Source organism: Trichomycterus rosablanca, chromosome 3 (assembly GCF_030014385.1).
Source record: "Trichomycterus rosablanca isolate fTriRos1 chromosome 3, fTriRos1.hap1, whole genome shotgun sequence".
NCBI classification, from domain to species: Eukaryota; Metazoa; Chordata; class Actinopteri; order Siluriformes; family Trichomycteridae; genus Trichomycterus; species Trichomycterus rosablanca.
In genome coordinates, this window is record NC_085990.1 from 38054263 (window position 1) to 38076622 (window position 22360).

Below are 22360 nucleotides of genomic sequence, written 5' to 3' on the forward strand. Positions count from 1 at the left end.
TGGTTTACTACTGATTCAGATTAGTCTTCTAGACTAAACATATTTTACTCATGCATATCATTAAAAAAAAAGTAAGTCAATACAAACCCTTAAAATCACTCATTTTCATGTAGTTTTTAAATTTAAACAGACATGTCCTATTTATGCTTCCAATTTTAATCAAGGACTTTTCAGATTGCAATACTGAAGAAACTGAGTATACGCGGTGACTGATCAGCCATAACATTAAAACCACCTCCTGGTTTCTACACTCACTGTCCATTTTATCAGCTCCACTTACCATATAGAAGCACTTTGTAGTTCTACAATTACTGACTGTAGTCCATCTGTTTCTCTACATACTTTTTTTTAGCCTGCTTTCACCCTGTTCTTCAATGGTCAGGACCCCTACAGGACCACCACAGAGCAGGTATTATTTAGGTGGAAGATCATTCTCAGCACTGCAGTGACACCGACATGGTGGTGGTGTGTTAGTGTGTGTTGTGCTGGTATAAGTGGATCAGACACAGCAGTGCTGCTGGAGTTTTTAAATACCGTGTCCACTCACTGTCCACTCTATTAACACACTCCTATCTAGTTGGTCCACCTTGTTGATGTAAAGTCAGAGACGATCACTCATCTATTGCTGCTGTTTGAGTTGGTCATCCTCTAGACCTTCATCAGTGGTCACAGGACGCTGCCCACGGGGCACTGAGGGCTGGATATTTTTGGTTGGTGGACCAAGGTGGTTATCCACTTATTCCAGCACAACACACACTAACACACCACCACCATGTCATTGTCACTGCAGTGCTGAGAATGATTCACCTAAATAATACCTGCTCTGTGGTGGTCCTGTGGGGGTCCTGACCATTGAAGAACAGGGTGAAAGCAGGCTAAAAAAAGTATGTAGAGAAACAGATGGACTACAGTCAGTAATTGTAGAACTACAAAGTGCTTCTATATGGTAAGGGGAGCTGATAAAATAGACAGTGAGTGTAGAAACAAGGAGGTGGTTAAAAATAATATAAATAATGATCTAATTGTTTTATATAATATGTTATAAACCAGTTAGTAATAAGTGCGCCTCAGTATTTAGAAGGGGCTTCATACATAAATAGCTATTTAGTGTAAAAATGTTAACATCAAATGGTAATGAATTCATTTGTAAATATTCCTGTTGAGAACATTCTCTGCACAGAGGTGCAAATTTAAAGGTGCTTTGAAGGTTTATTATAACCCCCTCTCAAAGATCTTTACTAAAACTACTCTCAGAAACTAATGGCGTAACCTCAATGGCTTAACAGGCAAAATGATACCTGAAATGATGGCAACCACAAAAACCATCAAAGAATAACCTCATTTTAAACCAAAAATTGCTTAGAGAAAACTAAAAGCATGCTAATCTTGTGAAATATTTTGGGTAAGGGTATGATAGCCAAATTAGGTGAATCCTATTTCTTTTTCAGGCTCTTTATTAACCTTTCTTTCTGGTTTTGCTACATACAAAAGTCTTTAGGCCAAAGAAGCACTTGGCTGATTGATCCTTATTCTGCATGAAAAGGATTTAAACGCCACTTATAAGACCCAGAATTGTTGTGTGATATTAATCTGCAACAAACTAAACAGATTTGAGACTATCCAGTAAAGAGACACAGTGCATTTAAGTAATTTAATGCAAAACAAGGGCATGTTTGGCCTAAAAAATAGATTATACACAGTATAACCTTTACCATGCCAGTGGATGATGTGTGATGTTTTGTGTTTCCCTAAAAAACTCTAAGAAACTTGTTGGGATGCATGTCATGCTGGAAAACATTCTCTAAGGATGCTAAATCTGAGTCGTGATCGGATCTTCAATCAGAACAATGAAAAACCCATAAAAAGACTTAAAGGTCACAGATTTAAACCATGGTCACCCCAGTCCTCTTACCTTATACATATTAAAACCTTGTTGGAGGAGCCGAAGACAAATGTGCACAGGAGAGAAAGGCTAGCCTGAGGAATCTGACCAGATTTTTAATTGAGGTGCACGCTCAAATTCTTGCTCTGTATTCTGTAGTCTTATCAGGCATTACACCTGAAGCCTCTGCAATGTTGTTAGCAAATCATTTTGCTAGCATCATTTTGGGATGGTATCACACATCACAAAACATCACAAATCCCTCCAGCAAAGTAAGAATTTCATTGTACCGTGTGACCTCCTGTTTTTATGTGCTTGTGAAGAAAAATTCTCTTGATCTCTCAGTGTGAGCTTGTATAAAGTAATGAATGCAGGGGAGGCAATGACAGGGAGGGGAGGGTGTATGGGGACTTCTAATGTCTTTTTGAGGCACAAGTAGTGAAGGAATAGAGATAGTATGGTGTGTTCCTCTGCTTGTGTTATGACCTCTTAATTTTTTCTATTTTATTTATGCCTTTTTTCCCGATGTAGCGTAGTCAGTTTGTCTTCCGCTGCTGTGGGATCCCTGATTACAGTCGAGGTGAGTATATTGCTGCTCACGCCTCCACCGACCAGTGCGCAGCCCTTAGCGGAACCCTTTTTCACCCATGCACTCTGCACAGACGCCTCTCTATCTGCTAATCAGGGTCCTTACACAGTGTTTGAAGATCCCACCCACATAGTCCGAGCATACCGCCCTGGCAGAAACGTGTCTGCTGCAGGCACTGCCAATTATACCCGCTAGATGGCGCCCAGCTGACCGGTGGCAACGCAGAGTTTCAAACCGAGTTCAGAATCTCGGCACTGGTGTGCTAGCGGAATATCCCGCTGCGCCACCTGGGCGCCTCATTGATTAGGGTTTAACGTAACCCAGTCATTTTACACACTTTGGTTACATTCATGACAAAAACAGTAGTTACTGGTTACACAAGACTCATCAGTTCACAAGTTTAATGTCAAAGACAGTCATGGATTATTTTGTATCTCAAATTCACCTTGCTTGCATGTCTTTGGACTGTGGAAGGAAACCGGAGCTCCCAAAGGAAACACAGACACGGGGAGAACCTGGAAATCTTTCAAAAAAAGATAGGAAATTCTTGCTGTGGTGCGACAGTGCTACCCACTGAGCCACCATGTCACCCCATCTAAAAGAATCTACGAAGAAAGAGGTGGTCAGTGGCTGTATGTGTCAGAGTGGGCGTGTGCTAAACTGCTACCTTAACAATATGTAAGAGCTTCAGTTTAAGATTTTCCAGGCACTAGGGTGGTGCAGCAGTATATTACACTACTATGGGATTTAATCACAGCAGTGCTATGGGCCAGCTGGGCACCTACACAGACCTGATTAACTATGTCTAATGACAGGGACAAACCACTGCAATGGATTGGGTATTCCTGCATTGTGCCCAGTGTGGACCTGCCACGACGCTGACCAGGACTATGTGGTTGGTACAAAGTTAATGGAAAAATGTTCACCTTATTTTTAGTATGGGTACTAATCATCCATACATGGGTAGACATGAGTACTAACCTTGCTCTGCAGCATGTAGTTCTCTTGTTTGAGTGCACTGATCTCCTTGCTGTGCTCCTGCTGGAGCTGCTCCTCTCTGAGGCTGAGCTGTCTCTCTTTCTGTGCCAGCTGCAGTCGCAGACGCTCCAGGGACATGCGCTCCAACTGAAAGTCATGACCCCCATCGGCAGGTTCCTCATTTCCTAGTGTACTCTAACATATATGACATGGTGAAAAGAAATGTCAAGTTTAAAGGTATTTACGGCAAAAAGAATCAAGGAAGGCAGACCACCTTAAATACATTACTCCTACTGTAAAGCATGGTGGTGGCAACATTATGTTGTGTGGTGTAGGGCGTGTTTCTACATCATGAGTAAAAAAAGAGACCTTTGTATAACTTTGCCAAATGCTGATCAGTTTTCAAAATGTTCACTGTTCACTGTTGGATGTGTTTCCGCTCAACAGCAGCAAGTGACACCTTTGTATTTTACCACTGAGGACAGAATTTTAATTAAGGATTTGTATCTGCTTAAAGGTTAAAACTGTTTTAAAGATTATTTTTTCTCTGGATTTCCAGACAATAAGGTATTGTAGCACATGCTTAAGGTGTGATGGGCAATATAATAAACAATTTATCACAAATTTAATTCTAAATACAACAGTGAAAAAAAATAAAAAATTGATCAATATTTCCCAAAGCAAAAAGAATGAGCAAATATTTGCCAGTCTACAGCTGCAAAGCTGGTAAAGACAAATCCAAACAGACTCTGGTTGCATTTACCCTGATTACTTGAATGTTGAAAAATCTAAAATATGCAAAAAAGTTGTTTTTAATAGATTTTACTTTTACATGTATGGCATTCAGCAGATACTTTAATTAAAAGTGACTCAGTTTCGACAGAATGCCATGCAAGCAATTGAAGGTTAAGTAGTAACTTGGGGATAATGGGGATTAACCAGCAGCTTTCTGATCACTAGATTTCGGGCTGTATTACAAAAGTATAATAAAGTGACTATTTCCAATAGGTATGATAATTTTTTTCCCTAGACACTGTGCATGTTTAGTCTACAAGGGCTGACATGAAAAAGAAACTTTTTAATTACATTTCTTACTTTTGGCTGATGTGTGCTGCTGTCTGAACAGCCTAGAGAGTGCATGTTCAGACCATCCTCATCCAGTTGCTGCTGGAGAAAATCTGCAAAAGACTGTACTGATGAAATGAGGTCATCCCTTACTGCTAAACCAGAGTCTCGACCTAAACAGAACCATGCAGAGAACAGCATGTTAGAGTAAAACTTTACCTGGAAACAAATGTGTTGCAATACATATAAAGCCTGTTCATTACGTAGCCCATTTTGAGGTCTAGTGGTCTAACTGAGTTTTTACAATCTGCAATTTCCAGAAGCTGGCATAATAATTAAAACGAATTTCAATAAGTCTTTTAAAATATTAGCTTATTTTTTTGCCAGCTGTTGCATTTATATTAAACATAACTTCTTGTAATTAAAAGCTTAGCTGTGTTAGTTTTGCTTAATAACAATAGAATTGAATTCATGCATTTATTCATTTACTCAATTATTGTCGCTGAGCGCTCTGTACCCTTGATTGGATGCCTTATCTATCAAAGGGCAACACCAGCTCATGCATTTACTTACTCTGAGGTGCAGTTTATGGCAGACAATGACATGTTCAAAATAGTTTTTGGAAAGTGGGAGAAAAAAACAAGGATGTTGTCAGCTTTAGGGTTTTGTTTGGCATACTCTTCTCTTTCCAGTATTGACAATGAAAAGTTCCTAATAAGAAAAAAAAAAATCCTAACAACACTGCTGTACCTGACGTGCTGGTATTAGTACAACACAATAGCCCTTCTGTTGGACCAACTGCCATAACCTTTACGTCCTTTGTCATTAACGAAGATTGTCCCTGCTGTCTGTGAGCACCTCTTGCTGTTTCAGATACTTTCATCTAGTTGTCTGACCATGATGGTTTGGCTGTTATTAAAGTCCCTCCCCTTTTTATACCTGCCTATAATGTATCTGCTGCATTCAACATGTGTACTACAAGTACCTACCATCAGCCTAACGTTTAACATAACCCTGATAGTAACATGCACAACTGTTGTAAACTAGCCATTGCCATGCACATTTCCGGAGGGTGGTCCTAAAGTTTTGGCTGCTCAGTATGATACTGAAAATGATTAAAACCCATAATAAAAAGGATTGGTACCTTTGACTACGTGTGTCTGGCTAAGAGTCGTCTTTCTGTTGGACCTCTGGTTCTGACTCTTCTTTTGAGCTGTTAGAGAGGGAGGTTTAGCTAAAGTGCCAGGCCTGCTGGTTGTAGATGCCTTGGGTAATGGCCTGGTCTCTTGTTTCTTACTACGTGCAGCTGGGACTGGAGCTCTTCTGGAGGGATTTGAAAATTGAGCTGTGGTGGTGGATCTGGAAGGAACCTACAACAAAAGTTAATGGTCATCATAATCACCACAACCATAGCAGCTTATAGCAGGGGTGTCCAAACTACAGCCTATGTGCCATTTGTGACCTATATATATATAGGTATTTTAGAATTAAATTAAAGTCCCACAGGTCTAAGGTCTAAAAAGTCATTCGTAGTTTGAACACTGGGTGTCGCTATCACATATAACCAGTCTAAAACACTCTACTTTTCCTTTACATTCAAATCAAAATGACGTTACACCTGCAGTAATGTTCCTGAACTTCATGGTTGCTCCAAAAAAGATTTTCACACTAATTTAAGAGGGAAGCAGGTATGTTTAATTTGTCAGGAAACAGTTGCTAAGTATAACAACCTTATTCAAAACGATGTGTCTCTTATAGTAATCGAGTAGGCCTATTAATTTTTATTTATTTATTGCATAAATAAATGAGTCCGTGGCCAGTCATTGCATTTTTCTAAATGCGGCCCCCAACAAGAAAAGTTTGGACACCCTGAATTACAGCATCTGTATAACTCTGTATGTAATTATTACGTATCTTTGTGACATATAGCCCTGAAAAGACTAAACACAGAAGAAAAGAGTTATTTAATTAAGTTTATTTCATAAAACTGAGACTTCTTGTAGATATGCCCCACCTGCCTCCTCTTGTCCTTGCTGAACACAGTGGGCTGTGTTTCAGTGGTGTCATCATTCTCCTGCATGAGCATTTTTACCTGTTCAGCAATGCTCATGTGTATGTGATGGGGGGATGACTGACATGACTCCATTACTGCAGGACTCTCACTATCCACCACTCTGTGAGCCACAGGGGAGTCTGCATTTTCAGTTTCTGCAGCTTGACCCTCTGAATTCAACGATTTAGCGTCTGTGGCTTCCGGTTCCTCACTACATCAGAAAACATCAGAATCAACATGTGTATTCCTAAACTAGATCTAAACCATGTAACATGCTCTGAAAAGCTCACCTCAGGGCTTTAAGATGCAAGTTATAGGTAAATCCAGAGTCAGGCCTGATAGCACACATCAGTTCTTCTGCAGTGGGTAAATCTTTAATACACAAAAAGGTTGTGAGTGATTGCCTTAAGAAAACCAACAATAAACCTTAGTAAATGGTGACTGGACAGATCAAGCTGCCACAGCTGTTTTTTTACACTCATAAACACTCAAACTTTTTGGGTATACAATTACTGTCACCCCTCTTAAATCTATTCGACAATGGAGAGTAACCCCCACTGACCAGATCATGTTTGGGGGGTGGACCATTCTCAGAACTGCAGTGACACAAACAGGGTAATAACATGACAGTCAAGTCAAGCCAGATTTATTTGTATAGCGCCTTTTACAATAGACCCTGTCTAAAAGCAATTTTACAGAATCCAGGGCCAACTGACCAAAACCCCCTGTCGAGCAAGCCGAGGGCGACAATGGCAAGGAAAAACTTCCTTAAAATTACAGGTAGAAACCTTGAGAGGAACCAGACTCAGCAGGGACCTCCATCCTCCTTGGGTGGCCTGATAATGTGTTTTGCTCTAGCGGGAGTGTTTAAAATGCAGCAGTGTTGTTGGGATATAAATACTGAAATACTGTTTAAACCTACTGGCCTATTTATTAGGAACACATACCTTGTAACCAGCTAGTTGTGTAGTGATCTTCTTCTGGTCTTTTATTTGTCAACACTTTCTGATCACATCATGCGGATTCAATGTTTGGATGGAGCACTATTCTCCTCATTTATATTTACATTTTCGGCATTTAGCAGACGCTTTTATCCAAAGCGACTTACAATCTAAGCAATTGAGGGTTAAGGGCCTTGCTCAAGGGCCCAACAGTGGCAACCTGGCAGTGGTGAGGCTTGAACCGGCAACCTTCTAATTACTAGTCCAGTATCTTAAACACTAGGCTACAGCTGCCTTCCTCCCAGTATTGACATTGAGGTGTTGAAATTTTGCAATGAAGTACAGCATCTTATACACTGACACCAGCACAACACACACTACCATGGCATTACCATGTTAGTGTCACTGCAGGACTGAGGTTGGATCAAAATATTATACAGTGGGGGTCCTATGGAGATCCCTTATCTGAGCTCTCCAACTCATGTCCTTACTTTCTGGCATAATGCTCAAAAAACTTTACCCTTTGAAGATAAAGGTTCTTACTGTGATTTATTGCCATCTAAAAAAATGTGAAAGGCTAGTCAAATTTATTTGTATAGCGCTGTTTACAAAAGACATTGTCTAAAAGCGATTTTTAGCATCCAGAGCCAACAGAGCAAAAACGCCAGCTGAGCAAGACAGAGTATTGATCATTTTACTCAATGCAAATCTTTTAATTAAATTGTTGCCAAAATCAGATTTTGGCAGTTATCAGATTATGTTGTACATGTAATTGACACACTGATGTACTCTTCCTGAGCATTTCACTGAGCATCACCTGATTCTGCAGTGGAAGCATGCTGAAGAGTTTTCCTCAAAGCCTCTGAAATGGTGGGTGATGGGGGACTCCTGCAGCGCTCCTGTTCTTGTTCCTCACATTCCCCCATTAAGTGAGTAATCTGTCTGTAGGCTTCCTGCAGAGCCTCTACCTCACTCGCACCACTCTGACCATATGACTGCCCTGTGGAGAGTGACAGGTAATTGAAAGCAAATAAATGGAAAATCAAAATAATGCTGTGGCTGCTGTGTCCAGCAGGAACGCAATCAGACCTGTGGCACTTGGCCCTGCTGCCTGTGCCATACTGGAAACAACCAAGTCCATTCCTTCTGCAGCATTGCTGTGAACAGCCGGCAGTTGAAGGACGTCCGACAAGTTCAGAGAGTCATGCAGCGACACTAGTAAAACAAAATAACAATTGTGTGGTCCTTACCAACTTCTAAAAAAGAGCAAAAACTTAGGCGACAGCAATAATTACAATAGATTTCACTATGCAGTCTTTTTTTCAGTAGCATATAGAACCACCTTTAGCAATAAAAAACAAAGTCTCTTACATTGTTTATAAGGAAATTCTCACTGACTCTTCATCATCAACAAACATCATTACAGTTCATTAATGTTTGGGGGCATTCATTTCTGCACAGCTCCTTTAACACCCTAAGGGCGAATTCTCATGAGAAGCGTCAAAACCACTTTTGTGCTGGCTGTGCTGTTGTTTCCTATGGAGTATGGCGGTGCTGCTTAGCTTGCCGCTGCCCTTCACCGCTCAGAGTTTATCTGATTGAACTTTGACAGTTTGCCGTTGACTTTTTCAAAGCGCGTCTAATGGGACAAACTGTTCGATATGACATAGTAAAAGTGACTCAGGCAGTGCGATTTACTGTACTAAAACAATGACCAAGAAATTCCATTCAAGGAGAGAACTTATGACCAGTGATAACTGTGAGAAATTTAGTGTTCCTAAGTCATTCTTTTAGTACATTAAGTCACGTTAAGACTCTCTTGAAAAAGCTGGTTCTCAATGTTTCTCAGCATCCCGAGCTGTAACACAAGTTTAAAAGTGAAACAGTGGGGAAAATACAGGTAAACAAAGATATATATGGATGCTTTCAAAGTGGATTTGACAGTCATTTCACATAAATGCAAATTCGGGGAACACTTTAATGACGTTTTACCACACAGCTCAAGTCAAGTGGCAATTTGTGCCAAGGCTCACCGGTGAGCGAAGCGTAAAATGCTTCTCATGTGAATGCCTCTTAACCGTCCACAGCATATGAGTAGGGCTGAGATCTGGAACTGACTTGACGTGACAGACACACATCTCCAGAACATTCTCCAGAACACTAAACTACAAAGGGTACACTTATCTAGGTAGTCACTCTTTTAGTGCATTCGATTAAGAACCCCAGGTTGCTAATTACTTTCTTAATGATTGTGAAAGTAGGAAGGGTGTATTAATTTTTCCTCACATTGTTTATGAGGTAATTTACGTTTGAGGAAAAATAACATGTTAAAATCTGTTAAGTTTATGTTCCCTTAACTTACATGTTGGTTTATAGATGTTGAGGACTACACAATTTGAAATTAGGCTTATTTAATAATAATAGAACTGACCAACTAAATGAGGGCATACTTTCTTTTTCCCATGTACACACAAGCACACACATACATACCTTTAGCCAGCATGCCACACCTTTCAGGCTTCTACAGGAAAGAGAAACAAAGAGGAAATTACTCAAAATACATTTCAATAGATACCACAGCAAATAAATAATATTACCAATTAATCAACTTTATGACTAAATATAAATCTAAATAAAGTCACCTTCTCCTCAGGTTCCTTTTCACTTGCCTCATCCTCAAAATCATCGCTGTAAGCAGGAGATGCTGGCAGTGACACACAGGAACAGTTAGAAAAAGTACAGACATTACAGTTTCTTTCCTATACATATCCAGTAAAGGTTGCTAACCAGTAAAGAGGTGATCATTAGAGACCCATCAAATGTAGCGCATATCACACCCCTGCACATTATGTGGTGAGTCACAATACTACCTAATCAACAGATAATAATGCTACTTCAAATTGTATTGGTGGCAATGCATAGCCTATAAAAAGCATTTGTGTTAAATTAAAAGCCATATGTAATTTAATAAGTAATATCTTGTCAAGGCTTACACGAACATCTAACATTACTGCCTAATAAAAATCCACAGAAAAAAAAAAAACATTGCTGTGCCACCTGAGCAACCCAGTAAATGGATCTTAAGTAAAGCAACATAATTTCATGCAGAAATCAGACCTCACTATAAATAGAAAGTAATTACAGTCTGTATCAGCATAAAAACATTCACTTCATCTCATATGAATCTTACATAACTTGAGCACTGACTAAATAACTATGTCTTTACAATACTCCTACCTGGAGAGGCTCGAACAGAATGCAGATCTTTTTCCTCTTCAGTTTGGTCCTGCTTTGTGAAAGCAGCAGCATCATCTTCCCTGAAACACACCCATGTGGGCACATGCACAATTAAAACCATAAATGTACTTAGTACCATTTCCATCCAAAATAAATATACAGGATTTTATTTTATGTTTCATATAGGCACTGGGCCCTACCAAATTCACGGGAAAATGTCCCTGATTTCATAGACCTCGTTTTTCAGAAATTACAAATTTCATACATTTCACAGATTTAAAAAAGTGCCACATTTACACTCATAAATTAAATGATACAATAAATAGAAACTACAATACACAGCACAGCCTACCTTAAAATTCTCATCCGTGTTTTGACACGGCCCTCTCTGCGTCCACAGAACTGGTTGGGAGTTTTAGACTTCAACATCTTGGACATTTTGACTAACCTTTTGCTAACTGAATTGCTGTAGGATTGCTAGTGCAACAGACTTTTCTGTGGTGTAGTGTGCTGACAGTGTTTGATTGCGTGCATTTTGTCCCTTTGGGGATTCCAGAATCAATGAAAAAAGTGTACTTCTCTACATATGTGATCATCTCTCTGTAGTCTGTGCTGCGCCTCAAAAGAACAAGCCAGTAAAGTATTATGCTCCCAATAGTTTGTCTATGTACAGTTTATTTTTTTCTTTATAAACTCAGCAAGCTCTAAAGATGCTTGGTTACACTAGGACCATCTCATAGTGCAAATAAACCAGTAAGCATAAGGCACGTAAATGCTATGTGAATGAAAAAGTTAAATCACTAAACACAATTTAATTGAATTTCAAATTGCAGCAAATTGCATATTACACGGGAAAAGATTCATTTAATGGTCTGTGATACAATTTTTACAGCCGTGAATTAAGTAGTGTCTTATATATGTATAACAGCACAGTTCTAACCCCCTCCCCACAACTGTCGCACCTTTGAGGAGACATAGAAGAGGAACTGCAAGATTCCTGCACTTTGTCCATTCCTCCATCTGCAGACTCTACAGCATCCCTGTCCAGGACAGCCAAAAACCTTGCTTTCTCCTCCTCTTCCTCCTTTACAGTAGCCAGACCTGGAGCTGCTGTGCTCGTTGCAGATCCAGAGACTGTTAGTGAATCTGTGAGGTAACAAACAACAAAGTCATCCTCATGATAAGATAAAAGATAGTTTTCTTAAATTTTACAACTAATGTAATTTAGAAATGAAAATTAAGACTAGGGTTAAGAATATAAGACCAACCATCTGGCTCGAGACTGTCTCTGGTGAAGGTAACTGCTTCTGCTTTGGGCTCATCCTCAAAATGTTGCTCTTTGGTCTGATCTTCATCAACCTCCTTGATAGACTGAGACTTCCTTAAAGACTTATGAAAAGTTCTCCCAGCTGCCACCATACCTTTAGGTAGTGAATTAAAAATGAAATTAAAAAATATTCTAACGTGAAAGTGTTTCTTAGGTAAGACAAAACAGTTGAAGCCACACTTTTGTTCAAAACACGCCAGAATTACAAAAGGAAGTTAAAAGCTTTAATTTGTGGCTGTAAATAAACAAATTATTCATTAATAAAAAAAAACGTTCATCAGTTCCCGGTAAAAATGCATCATGATAGATAGATAGATAGATAATAACGTCTCTATCTATATAATATCCATCCATCCATCCATCCATCCATCCATCCATCCATCCATCCATCCATCTATCTATCTATAATGAAAGTGTTTTGATTTAAACGTTAATAGTCATTAGACAGAAAAAAGAAAATACAGGGAAATTTAAATGCTTTAGAATGGTTAGAGTCACTTAGACTCTAGAGGCACTTTGCGGTTAAACTGTCCAAAAGATAATTGAAATTTTTTAATAAAAAAATTCAAGGCCAAAAAAATAAAATGCAAGGCCAAAAGAATGTAGACAACTTTTTATTACCTTTTTTTATAGCTATGCATTTTTAAAAGAAAAAAAAAAAAAACAGTTGAACGTGTCATACCCAAGAGCTCAATGGCTTTTAACATCCAACCATCATCATCACCATCTAAGGTCCAAAAAATTATTCCCAGTTTGAACACTGGGTGTCGCTATCACATATAACCAGTAGAAAACGCTTCACATCTTCATTTTTCATAAATCAAAATGATAACAATAGCTGCGTCCAGAATCGAATACTTACAGAGTACGTACTAGATTGGAGGAAGTATGCACTACTCGGCCGGTAAAAAGTACATACTTTCAGTACAGAAGTATGCAGTATGCACACAACACCGCTACGTACTACATGCGCCATCTTGCCAACGTCAAGTGATGACGTAAAGACGTGATGACGTAATATCACCATAGTTACAGACTCATTACAAACCCCACTCGCCAAAATTTTGGATATTTATCGTGTTTTTGTTATTTATTCGTCTTTAAAATGTTTTATTTTATTTATCTTACTTACACTTGTGAACAGAGGACTCAGTTTTCCGCTATCTTTCTTGTTTCTTATTCCGCTTTGAACGCCTACGCAGCTCCAGTTGCATTATGGGATACATTAGCGGACCGCAAGTGTGCATCGCTTGCATACTCAAACATGGCTGCCCAATAAGTAGGTCATCCGGGTACTTCTCGCGTACCTCTTTATTTATACTACATATTCGGACATACTAACCGCTCTTGCGTACTCATTTCGCGTACTATTGAGTATGGAAGTATGCGATTCCGGACGCAGCTAATGTTACAAATGCATTAATGTTCCCAAACGTCATGGTGGTTTTTCACTGATTTCAGAGGGAAGTGTGTACGTTTAATTTGTCAGGAAACAGTTGCATTAAAGAGTGTGATAATCTGATTCAAATTAAAAGGACCTGTCGTTGATAGTAATCGAGTAGGCCTATTATTTTTTATTTAACTGCGACCCCCAACAAGAAACGTTTGGACACTGCTGCTCTACAGGCACTTTTATGTGTGGTTAAAAAAAAGGCTTTTTTCTAGCAAGGCTGCCAAATATCCTGTTAAAATCTTAACTGTGTCTAATTTTAAATTTGAAGACTTGGCTAGTCTAGAGCGCAACTAAATTCCGCAAATGTCCATTAATGATCCTAGGGAGAATGTTTCACTTATATAACAACTCTCATTGCTGTGGAAAATACACCAAACAAGGGAATGAGTAAAAGTAGCACAACACAAGACAAACAGATCTAACACAAAACCAAAAGTTTAAGAAATAAATCCTGAGAGTGCTGCTCTATTAAGGATCACATTATGAAAATTCTTGCAAAATGAGATTTTTACCACTGTCCCCATTTCCTGAAACACTTTCTCTACTCCCTGCTGAAGGAGTATCAAAGTCAGACCCAGTGTGAAAGCTCTCAACCACAACAGTACTTGTACCACTTAACCTTATGTGAGAGGCTTCTGTGGCGCTTCATTTCTGAGAATATTCTGTTCAAAAAATGGCTTTTTAGTGCCATGTAATTAGAGCACATCTGAATATCTGTGCTGTTAAAGGTTTCTTATTAGGGCAGATTGGGCTTTTCTTGAGGATTAGTCCTGTCAAAGGGCCTGCTGAGGGATTTCAAAGGTACTAATGGTAAAAGCAAGGGACACAGATATAAAAAGCAAAAAAACAAGTCAGACCATAAAATTAAGGGAAAGGCTATTTATTATTATAGAGGGGACACTTTTGTTCCAAGCCATTCAAAATTGTGACAAAAATACAATCAAAGCAATTAAGGGGTTAAGGGCCTTTCTCAGGGGTCAAAAAATGGCAACCTGATTGTAGCAGGGCTAGAATCATCAACCTGCTGATTGCAATTCCATTATCTTCGCTGCTACCACTGCCCAAATGTAATGCAGTAAGTAGGATAGCTTATGAACTAATCAGGGTGAAAAATGGGGGGTAAAAAAGGTAATGGGAACTGCAGAAAAGAAAACAGACCAAGGTGCCACATTAGAATAAAAGTGGTGAGTAATAGTGTAGGCTACAAATCTCATGATTCTACTGAGGTTTTATTCTTTTTATTATTAATCTTTACATATCAAAGATTAGTAAGAAATGAGCTGTAGACAGAAGTGTCTGCCTGCTTTTTGTTCAATTTTTCTACTTTTGATAAATTTTATTTAATTTCCAGCTTGATCAGGATAGGCACAAAAAGAAGTAGATAATAGATTTAGTAAAAAAGGAATAACAAGCATTAAAAAGCAAATCCTATAAATTAGTTTACGCTTAAAAGGCTGAAAGAAAAGGACAGAAGGTTTTATCAAGATGTACTAAATTAATAAACAGTAAACAAGAAACCTTACAGAATTACCAGGAATAAGACAAGCAAAACCTAAAGAAACTACAGTGTACTTTGTTGAATGTATATTAAGTGAAATATAGGACATCATGTTAATGTAAAACCCATGTTTGTTATTTCCGAGACCAGACTGTAAATACAGGAAATGCATGAGAGTACATTAACCTAAGCATGGGGGAGGGGGGGGGGGATTAGTGAGTTACAAAATCATATTTAAGGCTTTAGAATGGCACTGACCCAGAGCCATTATCTCCAAATTGAGTAAATATAAAAATGATGAATCTACGCAAGAGAGGCCGATCTGCTGAGATATCTTGTCCAGTGGGTCACAAATATTATATAAAAAAGACTAAAATACAATTAAAAACAGTTACAAATTAACAAAAAAATACAATAAAACCTGCACTTTACCTTTACTTCATTGTTTTCATTTTAATCATGGAGATTCTTGATCATGGAATACCGTGTTCCTTTTTGAAAAAGAGCTACTTCAAGGGTACTGAGTAATACAAAGTGCTACTTCTTTGATACAAACTTCCTGAATAACAAAGTTTCACCTTAGATGATATTATTATTATTATTAACTAATATGCATACACTGATCAGCCATAACATTAAAATCTTTCCATTTTATCAGCTCCACTTACCATATAGGATCCATCTGTTTCTCTACATACCTTTTTAACTTGCTTTCTCTCTGTTCTTCAATGGTCAGGACCCTCACATGACCACTACAGAGCAGGTATTATTTAGGTGGATCATTCTCAGCACTGCAGTGACACTGACATGGTGGTGGTGTGTTAGTGTGTGTTGTGCTGGTATGAGTGGATCAGACACAGCAGCGCTGATGGAGTTTTTAAATACCGTGTCCACTCACTGTCCACTCTATTAGACACTCCTACCTAGTTGGTCCACCTTGTAGATGTAAAGTCAGAGACGATCGCCCATCTATTGCTGCTGTTTGAGTTGGTCAATCCTCTAGACCTTCATCAGTGGTCACAGGACGCTGCCCACGGGGCGCTGTTGGCTGGATATATTTTTGGTTGGTGTACTATTCTCAGTCCAGCAGTGACAGTGAGGTGTTTAAAAACTCCAGCAGCACTGCTGTCTTATCCACTCATACCAGCACAACACACACTAACACACCACCACCATGTCATTGTCACTGCAGTGCTGAGAATGATTCACCACCCAAATAATACCTGCTCTGTAGTGGTCCTGACCATTGAAGAACAGCGTAAAAGCAGGTGGACTACAGTCAGTAATTGTAGAACTACAAAGTGCTCCTATATGGTAAGTGGAGCTGATAAAATGGACAGTGAGTGTAGAAACAAGGTGGTGGTTTTAATGTTATGGCTGATCAGTGTATCTATATAGTTTAGTTTTTTTATACAAATGATCACTTCTGTAACATTTTTAAGGAAATCATTAACTGTCACATCTTCTAATCATGTCTCGTTTGTGTACTTATCACTACCTTTGTTACACTTTTGAACAAAATCATGTTTGTAGAAACTAGAAGGAAAAAAAAAGCTGTGATGTACTGCTGCTGTCCACAGACTCGTTGCACTGGATGCTAAACCACCTGCACGTAACCAGATCCCGGACATAGCCGACACTCTTTTAGCCATCATACTCATCGGAGAGAGTGGAGATGACATCGGGACCATTCTTCGCGTGAAAACAGTGTTTGCTATTATCATCATCACTGCTCCCTAACCGAAAAGTCTTTCTTATTCTTTATAAAAAAAAAAAAACGCATCTCGCTCCCTATCGTAGCTGCGCCCGCTTGCTTGTCTCAGCAAAGGGTGAGATTGATGTTTGTCTTGCGCACAATATAGAACTTTGCCCCCAGACAAGATCAGAGTTCATATATATACTGTATATATACAGGGGTTGGACAAAATAACTGAAACACCTGTCATTTTAGTGTGGGAGGTTTCATGGCTAAATTGGACCAGTCTGGTGGCCAATCTTCATTAATTGCACATTGCACCAGTAAGAGCAGAGTGTGAAGGTTCAATTAGCAGGGTAAGAGCACAGTTTTGCTCAAAATATTGCAATGCACACAACATTATGGGTGACATACCAGAGTTCAAAAGAGGACAAATTGTTGGTGCACGTCTTGCTGGCGCATCTGTGACCAAGACAGCAAGTCTTTGTGATGTATCAAGAGCCACGGTATCCAGGGTAATGTCAGCATACCACCAAGAAGGACAAACCACATCCAACAGGATTAACTGTGGACGCAAGAGGAAGCTGTCTGAAAGGGATGTTCGGGTGCTAACCCGGATTGTATCCAAAAACATAAAACCACGGCTGCCCAAATCACGGCAGAATTAAATGTGCACCTCAACTCTCCTGTTTCCACCAGAACTGTCCGTCGGGAGCTCCACAGGGTCAATATACACGGCCGGGCTGCTATAGCCAAACCTTTGGTCACTCGTGCCAATGCCAAACGTCGGTTTCAATGGTGCAAGGAGCGCAAATCTTGGGCTGTGGACAATGTGAAACATGTATTGTTCTCTGATGAGTCCACCTTTACTGTTTTCCCCACATCCGGGAGAGTTACGGTGTGGAGAAGCCCCAAAGAAGCGTACCACCCAGACTGTTGCATGCCCAGAGTGAAGCATGGGGGTGGATCAGTGATGGTTTGGGCTGCCATATCATGACAATCCCTTGGCCCAATACTTGTGCTAGATGGGCGCATCACTGCCAAGGACTACCGAACCATTCTGGAGGACCATGTGCATCCAATGGCGGTGCCGTGTATCAGGATGACAATGCACCAATACACACAGCAAGACTGGTGAAAGATTGGTTTGATGAACATGAAAGTGAAGTTGAACATCTCCCATGGCCTGCACAGTCACCAGATCTAAATATTATTGAGCCACTTTGGGGTGTTTTGGAGAAGCGAGTCAGGAAACGTTTTCCTCCACCAGCATCATGTAGTGACCTGGCCACTATCCTGCAAGAAGAATGGCTTAAAATCCCTCTGACCACTGTGCAGGACTTGTATATGTCATTTCCAAGACGAATTGACGCTGTATTGGCCGCAAAAGGAGACCCTACACCATACTAATAAATTATTGTGGTCTAAAACCAGGTGTTTCAGTTATTTTGTCCAACCCCTGTATATATATATATATATATATATATAACATTTTTGTTTTTAAAATGTTATATTCAGTACTGTCATTTTCAAGTCCACATCTATAGAGCTTTATAGTCACTAGTGCTATTTTTAGAACATGCCCTGCAGGTGACTCATGTGGTCCGTGTTGGTGACCCCTGCCTTAGCGAGTTCAATAAAGGCACATTCACAAAATTGCTTTTGCGCTTGCTGTGTCGTTATTTGTGTGCCGGTGCATGAAGCTTAATGTGACTTATTGTACGAAAACTACGAGTAAGGAATTTCATTAGTGGAGAGAACTTATGAGCAGTATTAATTAAGATCTGCTATTTAATACATTAAACTATGTTAAGCTTTTTTTTTGCGTTTTAGAGACTCTCGGAAAAGCGGATTCTCACTATTTCTCAGCACCCTGAGCTGTAACACAAGTGAAACAGGAAAATTCAGCTAAACACAGATACATGTGGATGCTTTCAGAGTGAATTTGATGGTTGTTCCACATAAATGCAGATTCGTCTCATATTCGCACTTTGATGACGTTTTACCACACCGCTCAAGCCAAGCGCTGAACAAAGTGCCAGTCGCACATGCGAAAATGTTTTCCATTAAATTTCCAATGTGATCAAATTTGGCAAGTGTCCTAATAGGTGCAACAAGTCAGTCCAGTATGCTGCTTTTCTAACATTTATGATTTACAAATCCATGACAAACAAAACCTTTGTTATCTAGGCTGAAAAGTACAGCTGAACTTACCTCGTCCCTGAGCGTCATCACTGTCATCTTCATGCCACCAAGGTACAGATGCCTGGCTGTTTTTCACCTGTGGCTGTGGTTTCTTTCCCAGCTGATCAAGAACACTGGGTGGTTTAGAGCTGTTTCCCAGTTCAAATGAGTCATCAGACACTGACTATAAAAAGGAACAGGAGAGAAGAACAAGATTAGAATTAGCATACGTAACAAGGTAAACTTGTCTGCTTAGCATTTGTATAAATAATATAAACAAGTGTAAGTTCTTGGGTTCCAGCATCTTTGTTAAGGGATGATAAATTCCCTAGCAATTCAATTAGTTAATGCCACACAATAACTGATTTCCTACTACAGGAAACATTCACCAATATGGCAGGATGAAGACACCAGCCACTGTTGCATTTGGCAAAACCAGTTCCAAACTGGGTCTGAAGGAGCATTATTAAGCAGAATAAGGAGCTTTGCTATATGTCGCCCTTTTACCACTTTTGTTCCCATTTTACTTCAATTGCAAGACAGGAATAGGATCTGGGTAGGGCACCAATTCATTGCAGGACTTAAATTGCAACCCGCAATCTCAAACTTAACTGAATACTTTATGTTAAAGACAAAATGAAACATCCTTTTTGTTAGCAAAAGCTAACACCTGTTATGTTATGGGGGTGCAACTGTGTTAATGCGTGTAAATTGGAATTTTAGACACACATATGATGCCATCAATGTGACATTTTACCCCCAAATAGTTAATGTTTATTTCAGCAAGACAATGCCCAGCCTTAGCCTGCACAGGCTATAACAGTGTAGCTTTGTGGACACAGAGTGCATGTGCCTCCCTGGCCTGCCTGTCTGTCCTCAGTAAGCAAGCAATTAAAAATTGTAATTAACAGTGATGTCCGGTTGCAAACAAAATGATTAAACTTTCAGCTGTTTGCATTAAGCCAATCAAACAAGAACAATTTTAATAGCTCAACACAACTACAACCTTAAATCAGAAAAAGTTGAGACTGTATGAAAAATACAAATAGAAAAATGCAGTTTCTTACATTCACTTTGACTGTTATTTAATTGCAGACGCTTTAAAGATACTTCATGTGTTATCTGGTCAACTTCATTTAATTTGTTGATATACATTCATTCTTGCATTACAGGCCTGCAACACATTCCAGAAGGTCCTGGGTTCAATTCACAGTCCTACTCAAAACACTAAAAAGACATCCTGGCACCAAAGATACCAAGATTTATCCTGTCTGCAATAAAATAAAATTTAAAGTAAATGTAAGAAACATTGATTTGTTTTATTTGCATTTTATTTGCATTTCCATACTGCCCCAACCTTTTGTGATATGATGTTGCATTATAACAAGTGGTTTCTCCATATTTAACACAAAATGCTCTTTTTAATGACTACTGCAGCCCCAGAATAATTCAACCCCCTGAAGAGAATCCCGCATTAGAGCACATATTTGCAAATCAGGTGGTGTATCAAGTACAGCTAATCTAGGGCTTCATTAGTTACATCAGGCATACTTGAAATAAAGCTCTTCAAATACCTGTACTGGAGAGTGGTTTGTTGACTATGATGTTTGAATGTTAGAAACAGCAGCAGCGCTGAGTTTTCAGTTGGCACAGTGAAGAGCATACTAAATGCTGAAGGTCTCTGTGCCTGAAATTTTATTTGTACACCTCTACTGACCCAAAAGCACAAGTAAAGCCCGCTCCAATATACTCAACCATAGCCACAGACGTTTTTGGGGATTTTGTTCTGTGGAGCAATGAACAAAACATGAACGTTTGGGGCCTAATGATCTGTGGCATGTCTGAAGGAGGAAAAATAAAGCTCAAGTGCTCCATCTTTACCAGAAATGCAGTTTGAGCATCACACAAACAAGCATAATTGGTTTCTACCTAATGCGTAGACAAAAGCATTTTAATGTGTTTTACAAAGAAAATGGAAAACACTAGACCTCAAAGCACTTTAAATCTGCTTTAATCGCAATTAAGTGATTTAATTTAGTTGTTTGTTTCTATGCATTGTAAAAGCTGTGTATTTTCACCACATTGCAATTAAAGAAAACCTTATAAACCTTAATTGTTCCATTATTGACGATATTGTTACAACAATGTTTGTGCAGTCAGATGCAATTTAAGAACCACCAACACGTGGCTAACATGAGCCAGCTTGTAGTAATGGCTGGAACATAAATAAAACTGGTTATAGTCAAGCAAGCTTTAGATTTTAGCCATATGCTTGGAGTCTGCTGTGCAAGAATAAAGCCTGTTTTTTGTCCGTGTGATCAGCAACATACATAGGGCGTCTATTTATTTATTTATTAGGATTTTAACGTCATGTTTTGAACTTTGGTTACATTCATGACTAAAATGGTAGTTACTGGTTACACAAGATTCATCAGTTCACAAGTTTTAATGTCAAACACAGTCATGGACAATTTTGTATCTCTAATTCACCTCACTTGCAAGCCTTTGGACTGTGGGAGAGAACCGGAGCTCCCGGAGGAAACTCACGGAGAGAACATGCAAACAAGCGAACTCCACACAGAAAGGACCTGGGAATCAAACCCAGGACCTTCTTGCTGTGAGGCGACAATGCTACCCACTGAGCCACCGTGCCACCCGACCCAGCTTGTAGTAGTGGCTTGAACATACATAACTCTGTTCTCAGTCAAGCAAGCTTTACATTTTAGCCATATGCTTGGAGTCTGCTGTGCTAGAATGAAGTCTCTGTTTCTTTCCACGTGATCAGCAACAAACATAGGGCATCCAAGTCCATGTATATGTAAAGCTTGCTTGGCTGTGAACAGTGTTGAGACTGAGTTTGTGTTCCAATTTTTCACTCAAAGAAAAATAATAGCTGCAGAACTTCTTTGAACCCAATACATAGATACTAGGGCTGGGCGATATGGATCAAAAATAATATCTTGATATTTTTTCGCTGAACGGCGGGCGATATACGATATATATCTCGATATTTTTTTTATCCCATAAGGTAATAACAAAAAGACACTTCTGAGACAAAGCTACATGTTACAAATTTTTTACAGGCACTTTTATTAAAATTCATGTTGGGGAAGCTTCACACAAGAACTATTTTTACTTTTAAAAAAAGAGCTATTCTAAAAAAAAAGAAAGTTGTTTCTAAGGTATCTCCTGTCGTGTAATGTAAACGTTTTTTCAAAAATCCACTCAAACGTTTTCTCAACAGTTGAGGGAATTTTTGGCTAGATTGTTGGGAATGGTTCGGTGAATTGTTGAGGGAACATTTGGGTGGATTGTTGAGGGAACGTTTGGGTGGATTGTTAAGGGAACGTTTGGGTGAATTGTTGAGGGAACATTTGGGTGGATTGTTAAGGGAATGGTTGGGTAAATTGTTGAGGGAACATTTGGGTGGATTGTTAAGGGAATGGTTGGGTGAACT

At 39.2% G+C, this 22360-nt stretch overlaps 1 protein-coding gene across 3 annotated transcripts in view; it reads right to left on the reverse strand.

Annotated features, from left to right (window-relative positions):
* The window catches only part of cep162 (centrosomal protein 162), a 59403-nt gene that overhangs the window by 31617 nt on the left and 5426 nt on the right, over positions 1–22360 (reverse strand). For 2 of the 3 annotated variants that reach the window (XM_062991271.1, XM_062991270.1), the window contains exons 2-14: positions 18934–19087; positions 12014–12166; positions 11708–11891; positions 10746–10825; positions 10151–10212; positions 9999–10029; positions 8598–8723; positions 8326–8508; positions 6858–6939; positions 6529–6778; positions 5659–5884; positions 4545–4687; positions 3453–3644 (exon numbers count right to left, since the gene is read on the reverse strand). In XM_062991271.1, coding sequence (XP_062847341.1) covers positions 3453–3644; positions 4545–4687; positions 5659–5884; positions 6529–6778; positions 6858–6939; positions 8326–8508; positions 8598–8723; positions 9999–10029; positions 10151–10212; positions 10746–10825; positions 11708–11891; positions 12014–12166; positions 18934–19087 — 1866 coding nt within the window. The remainder of the gene's footprint in view (positions 1–3452; positions 3645–4544; positions 4688–5658; positions 5885–6528; positions 6779–6857; positions 6940–8325; positions 8509–8597; positions 8724–9998; positions 10030–10150; positions 10213–10745; positions 10826–11707; positions 11892–12013; positions 12167–18933; positions 19088–22360) is intronic. The other variant, XM_062991272.1, reaches the window with a different exon arrangement.